This window comes from Sphaerodactylus townsendi, linkage group LG02 (assembly GCF_021028975.2).
Source record: "Sphaerodactylus townsendi isolate TG3544 linkage group LG02, MPM_Stown_v2.3, whole genome shotgun sequence".
NCBI lineage: Eukaryota > Metazoa > Chordata > Lepidosauria > Squamata > Sphaerodactylidae > Sphaerodactylus > Sphaerodactylus townsendi.
In genome coordinates, this window is record NC_059426.1 from 40,924,980 (window position 1) to 40,944,430 (window position 19,451).

Here is a 19,451-nt window from a genome sequence, read left to right on the forward strand (position 1 = left end):
ACAGCAACTTACAGATTGCATTACACACAGACAGTGCCAGAAAGCTGCTGCAAACCATGCAAAACCCACCCCGCCACACCACAGGCACGCTGTGAGGAAATATTCTGCATGTCACCCCTCAGTTCACAAACACACTGCAAAGAAGTATGCTGCCTGTCACCCTAACATTTATATAGACACCACTCTCACCAACACATAGTGAACCAAGGGTGCCCTGATATCCAACACGATGCTCCTCCACGCACAGCAACCTGTTCCTTCTTCTGCAACCGCTATAGGGTGACTCAACAAATTCATACAGACGCTGTGATCACCAACACGTTGCGAATCACAGGGGCCCTGTATAACACCATGCTCCTCAGGACACAGGAACCTGTTCCTTCCGCTGAAACCGAGGGAGAACATGCCTTACATACACACATCAACTTACCCATTGCATTACACACAGACAGCACCAGGAAGCTGCTGCAACATATTCAAAACCCACCCTGTCACTCCACAGGTAGGCTGTGAGGAAATATTCTGCATGTCACCCCTCAGTTCACAACCACCCTGTACAGAAGTATGCTGACTGTCACCCCGAAGTTCACAGAGGCGCCATGCTCACCAACATGTACCGAACCAAGGGTGCCCTACTATCCAACACCACGCTCCTCAACGCATAGCAACCCATTCCTTCTGCTACACCTGCTACAGGGTGACTCAACAACTTCATACAGATGCTGTGATCACAGGATAGGAAGCCTCATGATGGGATCCCAGCACCATGACTGCACCATGGCTCACACATGAGGTTTCGAGGCCTTAAATAGGATGCTCCAAGATATTTCTGGCCACAACCGTCTTACAGGTGGAGTATTTGCATTTGTACGTTCCACTTTTCCCACTCCCCGTAGCGAAGCGCGGGTACCCTGCTAGTAGAATATATAAGATGGTTTAGTTTGCTGATTTCTTAAGCGTTTGCATAATCTGGAGTTTTGTGAAACTTTTTTTCCTAGGTACCAGTAGAATTCTGTAAAAACTGTGGGGATTTTCACTTTCTTTTGTCTCTCACTCATCAGCATAGGAATAATGGCTGTTGTGAGTTTTCCGGGCTGTGTGGCCATGTTCTGGTGGTTTTTGCTTCTAACATTTTGCCTATAACTATGGCTGGCATCTGTAGATGCTATCTCATTGTGACATACCATAGATGCAAGCAAAATGTTAGAAACAAAAAGTACCAGATCATGGTCACACAGCCCAGAAAACCAACAACAGCCAGTTGATTCTGGCTCGGAAAAGTTTTGACAATCCATAAGAATAATGCTCAAATATCCAAAAAATGTACCTTTTATGCTTCAAAGAAATGCTCTTAATCAACTGTGGGCAATTTTGAGGAAGTGGGCAATTTGGGGCATTTTTGAGGCCTTACCATTAAGCAGGTATGCAGCCAAGAAAAACCTTGCTGCCAAAAGGGTTAATCAGCCAGTAAAAAGCAAACTTTTTTGTGCATTATTCAAGGCCCAGGGGTTCAGAAGGTATATGGGTGACAGATAATACGTGCAATGGCTCTCACAAGCACCATGTTGAGAATCACTAGTGCTATTTAAGAGAACGTACATTAACATAACACCAAACTACCCCAAACACAGGATAATTTTCACTCATAACAAGCAACAGTGATTTATTTCTTATAATATTTTCATCCCATCCTCCTTCCATAGAAATGCAAATAGACAAAATTCCTACACCTGATTGTGAAATATTGGTCCTTAGTGCTCTATGTCGAATTTTAATGAGTTAGTTTTTATGTTATATTGATTTACTGTTCTGGAAACAGTTATGTTGTGAGCCGCCTCAAGCCCTTCGGGGATGAGGCGGCCTATAAATGTAATAAATAAATAAATAAATAAATATGTTGGCGCTACAAAGAGTTAATTTCTGTCTCATGAAGAACACTAAAAGCCACTGGTATGGTAAAACTGGAATACACAAATTTATGAACATCCATATACTCAAAACCTTTTCTCAACATATAAAAAAGAAACAAGTTTACACTGCCTTATTATATACTTTTCAGTTTATTAGGCTTAAAATGAGAGATTTTCTGCTAGTATAACAAATTATCTTCACTGTTATTCTCAAATACATGAATCAAACTTCTCTCCAATATTTCCCAGAATGTATCAGGATTGTATCCATTTCCCTCACTGAATATAATTACTCATGTGGCAACCAAAGTTCCCCTCCACCCAAAGTTTATGTTTGGATCCCCTGAATAACAATTTATATCCACATTACACTGTCCTCACCTATCTCCTTTAAAAACATCTTGTTGTCCCAGAGGAACAGAACAAGAGTGATCATTCCCCCAAAGTCTCTAGTGAGGGTGCTACAAAGTGTGAACAGAAGACTCATGGACTTAGACCTTCTCTGCTTTCTTCCCCAACCCAAGAATTGACCCATTAAAAATTGATACCTGGAGTTGGAAACTCATTTGGACAAAAAAGGCATGCGACAACACTGAAGCCATACACTTGCCTTTCTTTGTCCATTGTGTCAACAGAGCTTTTTGCACTAGCAGAACAATTTCTCGACAAACAGCCCAGAGGAACAATTTTGTGAAATGAGCCCTGCTTAGCGCAGCCTGGGCATTTCACATGGCTTTTTGTTCAAGCAGATCCCTAACCCCCGGCACCGACTTTCTGTGAATTTAACTCTCTGGAGAATGCCTGAACATCTTCTTGACTCAAGGAAGGAAACCCATTTCAGCAATGCTTGAGAATCCCTCTTTTCAAGCACATTTATCCAATCAAGCAACTGAAATACCTGGTAATTCATTATGGCTCGCAAACACATGATGCAGACATGGACATCATCCTTTTTACTCACTAATCGTGAGTTTTTAAGTGTTCTTCTGCTTGGTAAGGTGTTATACCTGCAGATGAAAGAGTAATACCATTAGCTATTGAGTATTAACCAAATTAACAGAGACTGGAATTTGTTCCCACATAGACACCTGTAAAATATACGTGCAGACTTATTATTGAGAATATTCATTACAGTACAAACAAACACTACAGATCTCACATAATCAGTCATATTACTAAAATATGCTTAATAATAACAATAATAGTCCCCCTCATGGACACCCCCTTGTTGTGGAGAAGGGGCTTGCGTGCTTCGATGACATTGAGAGCTATGCTGGAGGTATACTACCAGAAGGGTCTCCCAAGCCAGACAGGTCTCAACCAAAAAACCAGACTAAGAGTCTTCACCAACCCCCCCCCCCCAATGGTGATACAAATGAAAAATAATTCCATACTGCATAGGTCATTGTACAGGTAAACAAGGGCAGTGTTGCATGCTGGGGTCCCTGATCATGCGTCGACAAGTGGTCTACAGTGGACCAACCATCAAAAAGAAAGAAGTATACTGCACAAGAAAATTGTGCCATCATGGCTTGTTACTACAACTCAGAGCCAGAAAAAAGAGGATACTTGAAAAGGATATACAAAAAGGATATACGAATTGTGGAAACAACAATACCCGGATTTGAATATCACTAAGTGTGGCAGATAGAAGGAGATTCATCATATGGAATAAAATGTTTACAGAGATAGAACTGGAAGAAATCCAGACAAATTGTGAAAAGAAAGCAACCGTAACACCAGAAAAAAGAACAGTACATACTCCACAAGCAGGAAAGATAATAGTAGAACTGCTAGATGAAAACACCAGTATGTGAGAGGAACTAATACTGAAACCACCAGAGAAAGTCCCCATGGAAACAACTAATGGACTGACAGAGACAAAAAGAACTCAGGGAAAAGATCAAGTATGCATTATCAAATGAGGAAAAACCAAGGGTGCCAGCATTGAAAACGGTGCCCAAAAAAGACCTGGCACCCATAATGAAGTATGTGAATAAGGCACTGATGACAACTGAAACAACTTCCATCAAACAAAGCAATCAGCCCATGTGCAGTACAGCTGTAGTGGTCGCACGTGAACTGGGCATTGAAACACCTAAACCCAAGATAAATCAAACATCAAAACCAAAGTTGAAAATTCAACTGGAACAGAAGATCAAAAAACTAAGACCAGATGCCAGTAACCTGAAAAATATGACGGAACAAAGATTAAAGAACAGCAACATCATGAAAGAGCTAATTAGAAGGTACTAGAACAATTCAAGAAGTGCTGGAGATCACCAAACAACAAATAACAGGCACAAAGAGAGAAATTGAATGATATGAAGCAAGAAACATCCAGTACAGATAAAATCAGCAATCTCGATCAGACCAAAGGTGTTTCTACCAAAGCCTCAACACAAAGATCAATGTTAAAAGCAAAAAAACACACACACACACACACAGAAAAAATGCAATACTTCAGTTTTGGAAAGATCTGTGGGAAAATGAGAAGGATAACAACAGGAAGGTGCGGAGGATAAAAGATTTTGAGAAAGATGTTGACAAAAAAAACAAATGCAAGAACTGGAAATAACTGATATGATAAAACATCAAATCAAAAAAGTGAAAAACTGGATGGCACCAGGACATAATCAACTGCACGACTGCTGGTTCAAATACCTAACCAGTTTGCATCTGACAACAGCCAAGCAGTTCAGTGAAACCATGCAAAATGGTGATATTGATGAATTGCTAACAACTGGGAAGACATACTTGATACAGAAAGATCCAGCCAAAGGAGCAACACCTGGAAACTACAGGCCAATAAATGTTTGCTCACAGTTCTCAAACTGCTCACCGGCATAATAGCAGATAACATCATGGATTACTTGGAAGAAAATAACATCCTGCTGGTGAAGCAAAAAGGGAACAAAAGAAGGAGCAGGGATACAAAAGATCAACTCCTGATAGATAACGTTATAATGGAGAACTGAAAGAATCGGAAAATGAATTTGCATATGGTCTGGATTGATTACAAGAAGGTGTTTGACTCACTGTTCCATAGTTGGATCATGAAATCCTTGGAAACCATTGGCGTCAGTGAAAACATTCGAGTATTCACTGAAAAAGCAATAAGACAGTGGAAAGCTGAACTGACAGATGGAAATGAAAACTATGGAACAGTCAACATCAAGCAAGGAAATTTCCAAGGTGATTCACTATTGCTCTTACTGTTTATCATCACCATGATCCCACTAACAGTAATTTTAAAGAAAACAAAGTTGGGCTATCAAATGGCCAAAGACTGAGAAAAAAATCTCACATTTGCTGTACATGGATGATTTGAAGCTGTATGGGAAATCAGACACAGAAATCCAGTCTCTAGTGAACACAGTCCGAATATTCAGCACAGACATTTCAATAGAATTTGGCCTGGAAAAGTGCACCACTGTGGCAATAAAGAGGGGCAAGATCACTGAGAGTGATGGCATAGAAATACCTGATGGCCAACTCATCAAGTGCAACCAAGAGGCAACTTATAAATATCTGGGCATTTTGCAGTTGAATAACATCAAGAGGGGCAAGTGAAGACTGTGGTCAGCAGAGAGTATACCCAGAGGGTCAGGAACATTTTGAAATCTAAATTAAACGGTGAGAATACCATCAAGGCCATCAACACCTGGCCCATAATTGTCACCAGGTACACTGCGGGAATCATCAATTGGACTCAGGCTAAGTTGGATGCATTGGATAGAAAAACTTGGAAACTTATGACAATGCACCATGCCTTACACCCACACAGTGATACTGATAGATTATACCTTTCCCGGAGATCTGGTGGCAGAGGCTTACTGCAAGTAAAGCAAATAGTGGAAGAGGAGAAACATGCACAGGCTGATTATGTGAATGAAAGTCAAGAACAAGCATTGCTTGAAGTGAAGAACAGACATTGGCACAACAAAGCCCTGCACGGCCAACTTCTGGAGAAGATCAAGGACAAGGTGGTCAATGAAAAAACCTGCCTGAGGTTAACAACTGGAACTCTGAAAAAGGAAACTGAATCCCTGATTTTAGCTGCTCAAGAGCAAGCCATTATATAAAAAGTCTGATGTTCTACCAACTGAGTTATCCGGGCAAGCAAACCATAGAACAAATTCAATCAAGGCCAGAATTGAAAAATCCTCAGTTGATCCAAAGTGCAGATTGTGCAAGGAAGCTGATGAAACTGTAGATCATGTCCTCAGCTGATGCAAAAAGATTGCGCAGACTGAGTACAAACAGAGTTACAACTAGTGGCCAAGATGATCCACTGGAATTCATGCAGGAATTACAACATTAGGACAGCTATAAACTGGTGTGAACATTGTCCAGAGAAAGTCATGTAAAATGAGAAGGTAAAGATCTTGTGGAACTTGAGAATCCAAATGGACAAAGTGTTGGCACATAATACCCCAGACATCACACTGATCGAGGACAAGAAAGTGACCATCATCGACATAGCAGTACCCGGTGACCTCAGGGTTGTTGAAAAAGAACATGAGGTTTGGATACAGCTAGATTACATTAGAAATTCTTGAATTCTTCAGCAATAGCCAATATAACATTTGAAAGTGGGAACTGGCTAGAATTAGCACAATAACCCCTTCTGTTGCTAGAAATCTACCACTGAATCCAATCCAATCCATCTACATCTATACCTGTATATGAAATTCTCAAGATCTTTTAGCCCTGAGGCAGAAATTGAACAGCTATGAGATTAGACTTCTGAACAAGAATTTTCAGAGCCAATATTTTTCTATCTTCTACAAATCTACTCTACTATGTCCTTTGAGGTTAATACCTGAATTACTAAGAAAACAGACTTCTCTGCAACAGTAAGCGCAGATGGTAGCTTAACTGTTGTTTACATTGCACTTATAATCTTACATGTGTCTGGGCTCGACATTTCATCAGGCCAGAGTGTCTGGATTGATCTGTTAATCACTGCTGTGCAACTTAGACACTAAAAAATCCACACATCCCATCAACATAAAGTCTCCAAGGTGTTAGTTTTTTTCTTTTTCCATTCTGCCACTGTAAGAACTATATATAGCAACATATACAAAGCTAGAGATATATGCCTACACTGTTAGGCGACACAAAATACTTTTAGTTATTCCATATGAACTATTATATAATTGACCACTGCAAGCAACAATGGGCATGAAAACAACTTAAGGATGAACATTACAGCTCCAAATGCATGCAGCCCAAATCTATACATACAGAGAAGTCCCAAATTTTCTAGAATCCTACAACTTGATCATTTCGGACAGCTGGTGGGAGGGGGACTCACACACACATGAGAACACATAGATATACACAGGAATGCTATACCGCATCTATTCTGAATAAGTAGGAATAAACAAAGGTAAAGAGATGGTACCTTTGATCACAGTAATGCTCTGTGTCAATCAAAGAAGAAAGTCTGAGCTCAGTGTTATGCTACTTTTCTACATGAAGTGAAGTTTGTTGGGGGGGGGGGGTTAACATTCTCATCCAAACAGTTGACCTCTATCAGAACTAATGTCACAATTCTAAACAAGAAGCACAACCCATTTTGAATTATATGAAACTAAAATGTACTGACCAAGACAGAATTATCATTGCAGCTGCATTTTAAACTGAAAGTAGCACTTGCCAATTTAAAGGAAACATTAATCCAATGTTACTATGTTTCACGATACCAAAAATACTTCTGTTCGTACTACAACAGCAGTCCCATCAACTCTCCTTGATGCAATCATGTGGAAACTGACATCTCCAAGAGAAAATGGCATTTAAACTCATTTGGCATTCATAAACAAGTACAAAAACAGCCATTGAATCACAGTGGCACAGAACTAGGGGAGTAGGGCTTAGGTTCAAATACACACTTTACTATGAAGCTTACTTGGTGACCTTGAGCTAGTGACTGTTTTTTAACCTAGTCTACATCGCAATATCATGAGGGAAAAAATGGGAAATGAGAGAACAGAGAGAGAGAGACAGAGACACACACACACACACAGAGAGAGAGAGCTATATTTATATATAAAGAGAGCTATATTTATGTTATATTTGTAATTTTGCTTATGCTCTTCCTGTATGTTGTGTTTTCCTCTATGTTGTACACCACCTAGAGCTCTCTGGGGGTGGACAGTTTATAAAACGAATAGATAATAATAATATATGGTTGATCAAAGACAGCTGCTGATATTTGCCAATATATTACTGGGGGAAACTGATGTTTCATACCCATTGCTTGGTACTGAATCTGATCTTCAAAAACTCATCTGGGAACACACCTGCAATACTGTGCAGACTGCAGTTGATACGGCCTCATGTATATATTTCCCTGCACTGTCACAGCAAGAGATTCACTATATTTGCCAAACACAAATCTATGTCTCCAACTGGTCAATAAATCAGGGTATTATATGCTAGCTATGACTTAATTCTGCACCAAGCTGAAATTGCAAGCAACTGATATCTCCCTCTGGCAGAAAATAAATCCAATGTGGCTAAATTCTTTCTTTTTAGAAAGCTTGGTTGAATATAAATTCTGACAGAAAGACACCCCAAATAGTCATGAGAATATATATTTAATGCAGATATATTGAAACCTGAAATATTTTATCATACCGTGCAACAAACCTTACAAAGGTCTCTTCCTTGCTATTCACATGTGATTCATCATAGCCCAAAAGGAAATAAGCCAGTTTAATCCTGATGTTAATCATTACAGCAAGCTGATATTGTAGCTTATGGAAACTACTGTGTATACCATTGCCATAATGATTCAATATTCCATCAGATAACTACACCTTTCTAGGTTACTTGCCCTAGCTATTAAAATATTGCTTTAAATGAAACATGCATCTTTGAGAAAAAAATTGAATGTTGTAAAAATAGAAGAATGGTAAGTTAGGATTCTTTCTGGAAATACTTCCAATGCTTTTCAAATAATGCAGACCAGAGATGATATTTCAACTTGCTTTTTGTACTAGGGATGCCCTTCAGACTACAGAGATCACTTTCCCTGGAGAAAATGGATGCTCTGGAGAGTAGTCTCTGTGGCATTATATCCCACTGAGTCCCTGTCCTTCCCAGACTGCACCCTCAAATCTCTGGGATTTGGTAACTCCCATAGATGGCCAGCAGGAACCTGCCAACCCTATTTGGTACTCAGGTATGCATCCTCAAGTACAAAAGTCGTGCTCAATTCAGCATGATTGGGATGTACCTATAGAGGTAGTCAGGATGCCTCTCCATTGATGACCCGTGGTGGTTCACTGAGAACTACCGATTTCTACTTCAGAGTACTACTGAATGGGGAGTGGAATCTAGTACCCTTGCTAGAGGACACCCAGAAATGGATATATGCCTGCTAGGTGCACAGCAGCACCTAGTTGATGACATCACAGGCAATGAATCCAATGGAGTTATTGCTTTCCACTTAGCTATCGGTCTACCAAGTCCTGTCCTGACAGCATTTGGACTGCACTGAAGAAGCTGCCCAGAATCTCAGGAGTCACTTCCTAATGCCATTCAGTAATGGTACCTAATCCTCCCACCTATTCTGGCATGAAGGACACATTTTATTATGTTGTACCTAATGATACGAAAGAGATGAATAAAAACAATTGAAATCCGGAATAATTACCTTTGTTTCTCTTTGCAATGGGATTACATAGATGAGTTCATTCAATATATGTGTATGTATAATTTGGTGGTTTGTATATCCCTTGAAGAACACGATTCAGTAAATTCAGTGTCAAGCACTTAGAGATATTCTTAGAGAAGTCTCCCCCCACCATTGCCCCACATCAGCAAATGATCAAATGAAGAGACAACAACAGGCTTTGTAAATTTAAAAATAATTATGCAGGAGACTGGAAAATGGGATTTTTGTCTCGATTTCCACCTTTATTAGCCTGTGTTTTTTTCAGAGTTCATGTAATGGTGACAGTTTTAATATGTGATTTATTTATTTGTTTTGACTGTCACTAGTCATTAGGGTTTTAATATTTACCAGCCATCTGTAATATTCATTCTGTTTCTTTGCAGTGACAGGAAACGCTAGCATCAGTTTACACGACTCTTTCAAAAGAACTCTTGAAATGATCCCTAATCATATTTGAGTGGGCAAGGTTATGCCCCCATCTTCAGTTGCTTTCTTTTCATTTCTTTTTACCAAGCATTAGGGCGAACAAAAAAAGCTGTCAAATATGCTGATGGTTCTCATTTTCTTCCTGCTGTAGGTCAGAGATTAAGACACAGAGAATGTTGGCTCTATTAATTAATTTCATATGTTTCCTTGCACCCTCCTTCCTATTACTTCCTTCTTCTTTCCTTCAAAGTTAAACTATAAAAAGTAGGTTCTGAAAAAAAGACGATGTTTATATTCCAACTGTTTTACCAGACTTATAAAAAAAACTTTTCAAGTGTAAGGAAACTCCTAACTGAAACCTCATCATAGGCAGAAACACAGCAGGTGGTCTTAGACAAGGCAATGATTTTCAGCTCCAGACATCCATTTACAATACCAATAATATAGGGTTATTGCATGGATTACTGATGCAATGTATGGGAACTATAGCACTGAGAACATAAAGCAATAGATAAATGGGTAAGTATTATTATGAACACTGATCACAGCAGTACATTTTGAAAGATGCTTTTCAGATGCTGCAGCCCAGTTCACATTAGCCTTTCATCACACCATTATGAATTCCAATGCTCAACCATGCAGCAGAAATTGCATATCCATAAGGTATAAACATGTGGCTTGCTCCTGCCAGCTCACCCCCAACCTCACTCCCTCTCATCTGAAATTGTGAACAGAGTCTTTGCACATGCCAGTTGCATGCATGTGGTCTCTATGAATGTGGTTACAGATCCTGTATGCACATTTGAGCTTTTGAAGGCTCTATTAACAGTTTCAGATGAAAGCTGGAGGATGATGTCAGGAAACCTGATCCTGTTCTCTCTCCCCTGTTCATACCTATTGAACTGTCACATGAATGGAGCTAGTGTTATCCCTGTTTTCCTTTCAGCACCAAGCCTGAGAAGGATAGACAAGGTATGAGCAGTCCGACCTCTCCTCCTATTAAGGGAGATATGGAGACAATGACTGGCATAAAAGACACAGTCCCAAAAAAATGGATGCCCCTCACAGAGTTTCAACATCTATCTTGTTTGTCAAGGCTGGGCAGGAAGATGGTTGGTAGTTTTCCCTTGGCCCTCAAGGTGTGCCTGGCTGGACAACAGAGCTATGTCCCCTATGCACATAAAGGTCAATTATCCACAACATATTTGCTGCATGGTGGGGGCAAATATCCATCACAGCAAGATTTCTTGTACGGATGTATTTCTTCAAGCCCCGCTTTCACTTTTCATTCTCTCCATGGCAAGCAATTTTGCCTCACTACCAGAGCAGGCAGATTTGTCAATGAGCACAGCTTTGCCCCAAACATCTTCCCTTCGTTCACAGCCAGTCTTCCCATTCCCTCCCACTGCCATCCATGCCTTCCCCCTTGCCCCCCTTCCATGTTGCTGGCTCCTTCAAGTGAAAGAAAAGAAGATCACTCCCACAGGTTTAGCCAAAATTCTGTTGATATATCAACATATAACAGAAAGTACTTGGAAATAACAAGCCGTGGCAGCAACAGCATCAGGGAGAGAGAATATTGGCTATAACACAATGCGTCATTTTTTTAGCAGCATGTGGTCCTGGGGAACTTCTTCGCTGTCTCATTTATGGGGGATTATTTATGGAACGGTAGTATTGATAAATGTGCAGTTTAAAGACTAAATCAGCAATCTTGACTACCAAATGTAATGAGATCTGTGCCTTTAAGAATAAGTGCCTTTAAGATCTGCGACTTTTAGAATAAGTTGATGGATGGAATTAAGAGAACCAGGCTGGGAGAGTTCTCTGCAGAAAATCTGCACATCCAGTAGGGAGTGCCTCCTCACGTGTCAACGGAGAAACATGAGGATAGCCCACTGAAAGTCTACTGCACAAAAAGTCCCAAGGTAAGTGTTCCATGAATAGTGGGCCAAATTGTTTCCAGGAAGGGTGAGGAAATCCTTGTGGGAAGAAGAAAGCTTTACTGCACAGCAATGGCCATAGTGCAGTTCAAACTCTTTTATTTAATGTTTTGCCAGGAACGACAGGAACATTACCAAAAAAATCTTCAAGTTTTCCACAACCAAAGAACATGATGCCACAAATCTGTACCAATTGTTCAGAAATTTGTACCAATTGTTCAGCAAAATACCCTCAGTGTGAAGAAACTTATATCTTTCCCATATGTATGGTGGAGATGAATGAATCAATAGCCTAAAAGTTATTTCTTCACAGTCTTGTGGAGAAAAGAAAGCTGACAGTAAGGTGATAGTCACTGGTGGTTATTCCCAGAATTTCTCCCCGTCGCTAACTATATCACTGAATATTGTGTATGTTGGTATTTTAATAGAGAAATTTTTGGTGATCTGTTCTAAACTTCTTCAGACCAGTTCAGGTTGCATCAAAAACGTTAGCCTGCAGCCTCCAGAGTCTGAGACAGCAATTCACAGACTTTTAAAACAACAGGTAGCACATTAATCTTCAGTCTTCCTGTGACTCTGAGGTTTCAAAGAACAACTTAATCTCTAGGTTTGTTCTCGCCTTAACCTTTCTAATCACTTTGACAACAAGGATTGTTTACTCTTTACTCAGCACTTAAGACAACGTGAGCTTGAACTATATAACTATATAACTGATGTTGGAAGAAAGAGAAATGAAGTGTATATAATGTGGTCCAAACCACAGGTCAGTAAATGTGTTGACGAATAAAACCGAGGCATTTGTGGAATGACGGGTACACATCTGAAACTCACAAGTTGTTATAAGCCTAAATCTTTCCAGCATTATGTTTGTCATCACTCACAGAAAATCTGTGCCTGAGCTTCCAAGATACCATACAGCAAAGCGATATTAACAGTGGTGTTTTAAAACAGGAACTCCTGCAATTGACATTATGGATGAAATACTAAAACAAAAATTCTTTTGTTTATAAATATTAACATGGAAGAAAATACATATTCTAACCTCACATGAAAGTTTTATGTGGGTTGCAACTGGCCGCATTGTATGCGCTTCTCCTGAGGGGGTCACCCCAAAGATGTCAGTGCACTTATATGGCGCACCCAAGGTGTATTGGTCTTTAAAGTTCCAGTGTTACAAATTAGTCCCAAAAGCCATTGGTCCTTGCTGCCACACTCCTCCCAGCCCCCCCATACCTCCCAGCCTTTTCTAGACCTCAGTGCTTGCATTGGTGCTAGGTGAGAAGAATCACTGTGACTCTATTGAGCCTCCTGGCTCCCTGCCATTGCCTAACTCTCCAAGGCAGTAGGGGTTGCTGCGGGCAATAACCAGTAACCTGGCCACATCATTGTATCTTGCTGCTGGTTTCTCTGCTGTAGCATCCACCTAAGCTGTCCCTGCCTTTTCCCCAACTATGCTAGGAGCCTCCAAGAAGGTATTTTCCTGGCTCCCTCTGATTTTCTTTGTGGTGGGGTCCGTGGCCAATGGAGAACCCTTCTGTCTTGCTTATTTCATCTCTTTTTGTTCTCTTTTATTTATTTATTTTTAATTGCTCCCTTGGAACTCAGTGCTGGTACTCCTGTCTCCTCCAGCAGAGCAATTAAACTGGAGAGATCAGGTCCCGATCGTCCAGGAGGCTTTGCAAAAAATTTACATGGCCCTGCCTGCTCAATGGGTGTGGTAACATAACCATCTGGATGATGGAGCCCTAAAGGCATAGAATGTCTGCTTCTATATGAACCTACTGGACAATCACAGTAATATTTGAAGGTCTTGCTTCAGGTGCCCCTGCTATCTGAGATTAATGGGCAGCAACCCAAGGAAGAATTTTCTCAGTTATGACACCAAAATTATGGAATTCCTTCTCCAGGGAGATTCGACTGTCCCTTTCTATCATTGCATTCCACCAATGGGTGAAGATTTTTTTTTGAGGGGGGATCTGGCATTCCTTCAGTGATTTTCAGTGACCCTTCCTCCCATTCATGTTTTTAGGTGTTTCCTCTTATTTTTATATATTTGTTTATATATAATTGTTTTAATACTTGTTTTTAATCTTATCTTAATGTTTTTAATTATTTGCTGCCTAATTAGAATATAAAGGTTGCTTTAAAATGTTTTTTAAAAGTCATCATATTGGTGACGTCCCAGCCTAAATGTATGGACAACCTCTCCCAGCAATTTCATGTAGACACTAAAAAATCATAGCAGACAAGATGGAACCTTTTGGGATCTCACAGGCTAGAGGTGAAGAAATGAAGCAGCAGTAGGACTGAAAACAGTGTCTCCCTATTCCAACTTCAAAAGGCAGCCTTAAAGGATAACGTTGAGGCTGGCAAAGCACTCCCTGCACTCACCAGAATCTTTGGGGCCATGATAAGAAGCTGTGGTGAGGTCAAGGCCAGAGGGCCCCCCCCGCATCATACACTAGAAGTTCAGGGGTCAGACCAGGTGGCCACAATGGCATCAGCAGAGCAGGAGGTGCTCTCCCCACACTCACTAGCATCTCCAAGAACCAGCTAGGAAGCTATTACATTAGAGAGGCAGAAGGACCCCTTCTCACGCTCACTTAGCCCCTCGGATCAGTGATGGAGGGCTGTTGCATCAACAAGTTTGAGGGAGCAACAGAAGGATGCCTCGAGGGCAGATTATGGAGAGTGATGCTGGCAAAGGCAGAAGCCAGGGAAAGAAAGCATGGTGAGCCCAGCATGGGCTTTCTTGCTAGGAGTAGCCATAGGGGAGCAGGTAAGAAGCCTTGCTAGAACACCCAAAGGCAGCAGGCTCTGTTGGTGAACCTGTCATAGGCCCAAGGGGTTGGACCTTGAGCAGAAGCCACAGGAGAGGCCTTGAGACAGGCAGAGGTGGGTAATAGTGGCTTCTTGGGAACAACAGCAGCCAATTGGAGGGTCTTATGAGGTCTCAAGTCAGGTGAGCCTGATGGAGAGAGGAACACAGAGGGAAGCCCACTGGCCCAGATACTGAGAATGAGCCAGGTACTACCATTAAACGGAGAACACTGTAAGAGCCTGGAATAACACTGTAAGAACACCGTAAGAGCCTGAAATAAAGGCCCAGGCAGGCCTTTATTAGGCATTGCCTCAAACCAGTCAAAGAGACTGGCCTGGTCAAACTCAAGTAGCCAGAGGGTTGACCGAGGGCTGGAAGAGAGAGGACTAAGAGTGTTGTGAATCTCCTCTTTTTTTCTTTTTTGTAGAAAGGTGATACTGGAGAACATACCCACCCAGAAGTCTGATGAATACATAAATGACTGATTGCACCAAAAACTATTGAGAATCCGGGAGGTCCAGGAGAATCCACTCAGTTGCACATCTGCTGTCCATCTCATGGAACAAGTAATCTATGAGGTTGTCCAAGGTTATTTCAGGCCAGGTCTGGAACCAGGGCTGACTGGAAAGGTTCCAGGCAAAATTGTCTAGTTACTACTTGTTCAATCACCTTGCTCAAGAATGGAACCTTTAAGACTGGGTGAGAGTTTCTCAAATTTCCTAAGTTGCTTATAGATTTCTTTAAGAGTGGATGCACCACTGCCTGCTTCAAGTATGAAGTGATGGACACCTCTGTCAAGGGAGCATTTACTATGCTGGTCTTATCTACCCTATCAATGACAGGTGACAATCCTATGTCACACTGAAGTAAGCAGACTGGAATATTAAAACCTAGTCCTATGAACTGCTGTACTAGAAAAGGAGTCTATCAAGAATACACTGTAACTGAATAACTGAATAACAATAAGTAACTTTTTAAGGATTTAATCAAGAGAGCAGAAATAAAATACAGTATAGAAAGGCACATTTTAAAAAACAAATGAAGCAGAAGAACCATACTGATGTCACAGCCCACAAGTTATTTTTATATGGTATATAAATTGGGTATCAATACGTTACAGAACCTAGTTTGGCTAGAGTAACACAAGCCTGGGAATCCTTGCGTCTGCATATTCCCTCCCAGAGATAGAACTGGAAGAAATCTACTTTTTGATAATGAAAAACATCCCATAAAGGCACTGCAGGGGAAATGCACAATGACAGAGCCTACGGCAACCATAATGGGATTTTGAAGATCATTGCATATGCAGCAGGAATGCAAAACTGTTACTTTCTGTAGCAGCTTCAGTTGGAGACCCTTAGCATGTTTGAATGAAGCACTGGCTTGGATCCTAACCACCATTGAATCCAGCTTGCAGAAGAGAGAATTTCAGCATCCTCTTTTCTAACTATTCTTAGGGGTTGGGAGACCTTCTGAAATGTTGCATTATGTGATGCATAAAAGGAACTGCAGCAGGAAGGGAAAAACTGATGGTAAGAAAACATCTTCCTGTGCCAACCTCATCCAGTCCAACAGTTCCTTCTTGCAGTGCCCTTAAAGCAGGTGGCATGGATTGCTGCTACCCACTGAAGAGCATTCTCCCCTGTTGCTTCCAGTCTTTCAAATGGGCTTCCAGAAACTGTGTGGTGGTTCCCATCTCCTTCAGCTTTTTGGAAGGCTTGCAAGGGTTTTTTATGATGGCTCAAATGGATCTTATCCTAAGCAGAGTTATACCTTTCCATGTAAGAACATAAGAACGTAAGAGCCTTCTGGATCAGACCGTAGTCCATCTAGTCCAGCACTCTGCTACTTGCAGTGGCCCACCAGGTGCCTTTGGGAGCTCACATGCAGAATGTGAAAGCAGTGGCCTTCTGCTGCTCCTGGTGCTCCCGAGCACCTGGTCTGCTAAAACATTTTCAATCTTGGATCAAGATTGGTAGCCATGTACGTTAGAACTAATGTATTTAAAAGGGTGTGGCTCTGCTTAGGATGGAACTAGAATCATGGGCTCTTCATTACAGGCTAGTATGCTTTGTTTGGGATGTTTTATGGCTCCCTGACCAGGATAGTCCAGGCTAGCCTGATCTAGGCATTTTAGAAACTAAGCAGGGTTGGCCCTGGTTAATATTTGGATGGGACAGCAAAAAGGAAGTCCTGGGTTGCTACACAAAGCCAGGCAATGGCAAACCATCCCTGAATATTTCTTGCTTTGAGATCCCAATGGGTTCACCATAAGTCAGTTACAGCTTGACAGCAACCCCCCCACCCCCCGCCCCGGCTGATGGTTGTTGAGCAAACTGGGTGTGACTATATTTTTGCTTTAAGCCCCTGAGTTTTATTGGAAGGTTGTGGAATAAATAAAGGAAATAATAAAATAATCATTCAGTGAAATTTTTGAGGTCCCTCTTTTGTAGTATAAAATCCATTCTGTTTCTTGTAGGCAAACAATAAAAGGGACTGGAAAAAGGAGGTTCATCTGAACTATGCAAGTAAAGCAATAGGTAAGGGAAGGTTCCTGGAACACAAAATGAATCATAAAATGTTTTGGAGTTATGCTATTCTCTAGAAAAAGCAATTCTGTGTGCGTCCCAATATTCCGCACCACGTTCTCATCTAAGGAGCAACCTTGTTGATTTTAATGGCCCTTGCACAAATATAGATCTTTAAAGATCAAAAGGATTCTGCTGTCACTATGTGAAATTGAGGAAGGGATGCCTGGGGAGTCACAACCTGCAGTTGTCTTTCAGATTTAGTCAGTACAGGGCAACATAGATAAACTGAATAATGGCTGGAATCTCTATATGTATGTGTGTGCGCATTTGTGTGTGTGTGCGCCATCAAGTGACAGTTAACTTATGATCACCCAGTAGGATTTTCAAGGCAAAAGATGTTTGGAGGTGGTTTGTCATTGCTTGCCTCTGCGTGGGATGACAGAATTCTGAGAGAACTGTGACTGTCCCAATGTCACCTAGCACATTTCAAGTGGAGAGGTGGGGAAACAAACCCGGTTCACCAGATTAGAATCTGCTGCTCTTAACCACTACACCATGCTGGCTCTCCGGAATCTCTAGTTAATACTTTAAAAAAACTTCTCCTTGATGACGCAGTCTAAAAAAGCCAAACCAAGTTCTGGAATGCTGCAGAATGTGAAATGTGAAAAATACTATGCAGTAAAATACTAAGATAACAAACAAATGATAATAAATAAAAATTTGGACAGCGATAATAGTCCTTGTGGCTTGTTTACATTTGGTCACAGACAACAGGAGATGGCAGAATTCACTATATGTAGAGATAAACTGGCTGGGTGCTCTCTGGGAGGTAGACATAGGTGTCAAGATGTTATGGACAACAATTCCCATCACCCCTGCCAGCATGATGATAAGGAACACAGCAAATCCATGAACTCTCAGGAGGGCCAGAGTTTGTGCCTATTGCAATAGGGGATGGGTACCTTTAAGAAAAGAGTACGAACCTCCCTATCATATTTCAGGGATTTTCCAGACACCGTTCAATTCCAAAACAACAACAACAAAAACTTTCAAAAACCAAGCTTGAGGAGTTTCAGAAGAGGCAGACTATGAAAACCACCTGAGAAGCAGTTAGAGGAAAGGAAAGCGAGAGAGAGGAAGCAAGGCTCCCTAAACCCCCGAAATAGCTCAGAGAATCTTGGCGGTAGAAACTGGGTGGTGTACATTGTGGTTTCCCTGGTTCACTTGATTTTTACTAGTGTGTGTGTGTTACTCAAAAAAAATAAGACAAATGGCTTCAAGCATGTGAAATCTGTGGGGTGTTTGCATGCAGACGCATAGAAGGTTCCTGGAATGGTGAGGCCAGCACTCATGTATGACATGCAGTCACCATCATTATAATACATGGAGAGCAGTTTGCAAGAACCTGCTGCCATGTACTATGCAACTTTCCTGGGTGTAGCTTTAACACCCCTGACTTACGAGATTCTCCGGCTCGAAGCCTCACCAGCGGAGTGAAAACTGAAGCCGCTCCAGAGGCAGTTGAATGAAAAGCAGCTCTGGCGGCGGTGTTTGAACGGAAGTGGTTCAGGCGGACTGACCATTCTGATGGCATTTTGAGAGATGGATGAACATGGAGGAGAAGAGGAGGAGGAGAAGAAATGCTCAGAAGAAAGGCGTAGGGCAAGGAATTGATATTGGAGGGGAGAACAAGGAACAAAGTAACAAGGAACATCAGAGAAGGGAGGAGAGGAAAGGAGAAAGGAAGAGAAAAAAATGTAAGCAATGTGTCATGCACATCAGAACTCTGCATTTCTACTACAAATGCTTCTCAAGGGAAAAAAAAGAACAAAACTGGAATGTGTACAGTACAGATATTAAACCCTGAACCCAATGCTATTTATTTATCACATCTTAAACAGTGTTTTTTTAACACTGCAAGCAGCACAGAATATACTATTAAGCTGGTTTTCCTACAGATTAACAAATGTCCTTTGAAAGCTGAAACTTTTTTTAATATGCCAAGTAAGAAAACGTATAATGTCAACAGAGATTTCAAATTACTATTTCAAGTATGCTTTTAACTGCCTTATATTTAGAGTTTCAGAACAAGCATGAAGCTTAACATGGGTTTCACAGATCTTTCTACTC

At 41.1% G+C, this 19,451-nt stretch overlaps 1 protein-coding gene across 1 annotated transcript in view; it reads right to left on the reverse strand.

Annotated features, from left to right (window-relative positions):
* The window catches only part of FMNL2 (formin like 2), a 262,288-nt gene that overhangs the window by 66,332 nt on the left and 176,505 nt on the right, over positions 1-19,451 (reverse strand). The window contains exon 7 of the mRNA XM_048484488.1: positions 2,809-2,917. Within this exon, the coding sequence (XP_048340445.1) occupies positions 2,809-2,917 (109 nt within the window). The remainder of the gene's footprint in view (positions 1-2,808; positions 2,918-19,451) is intronic.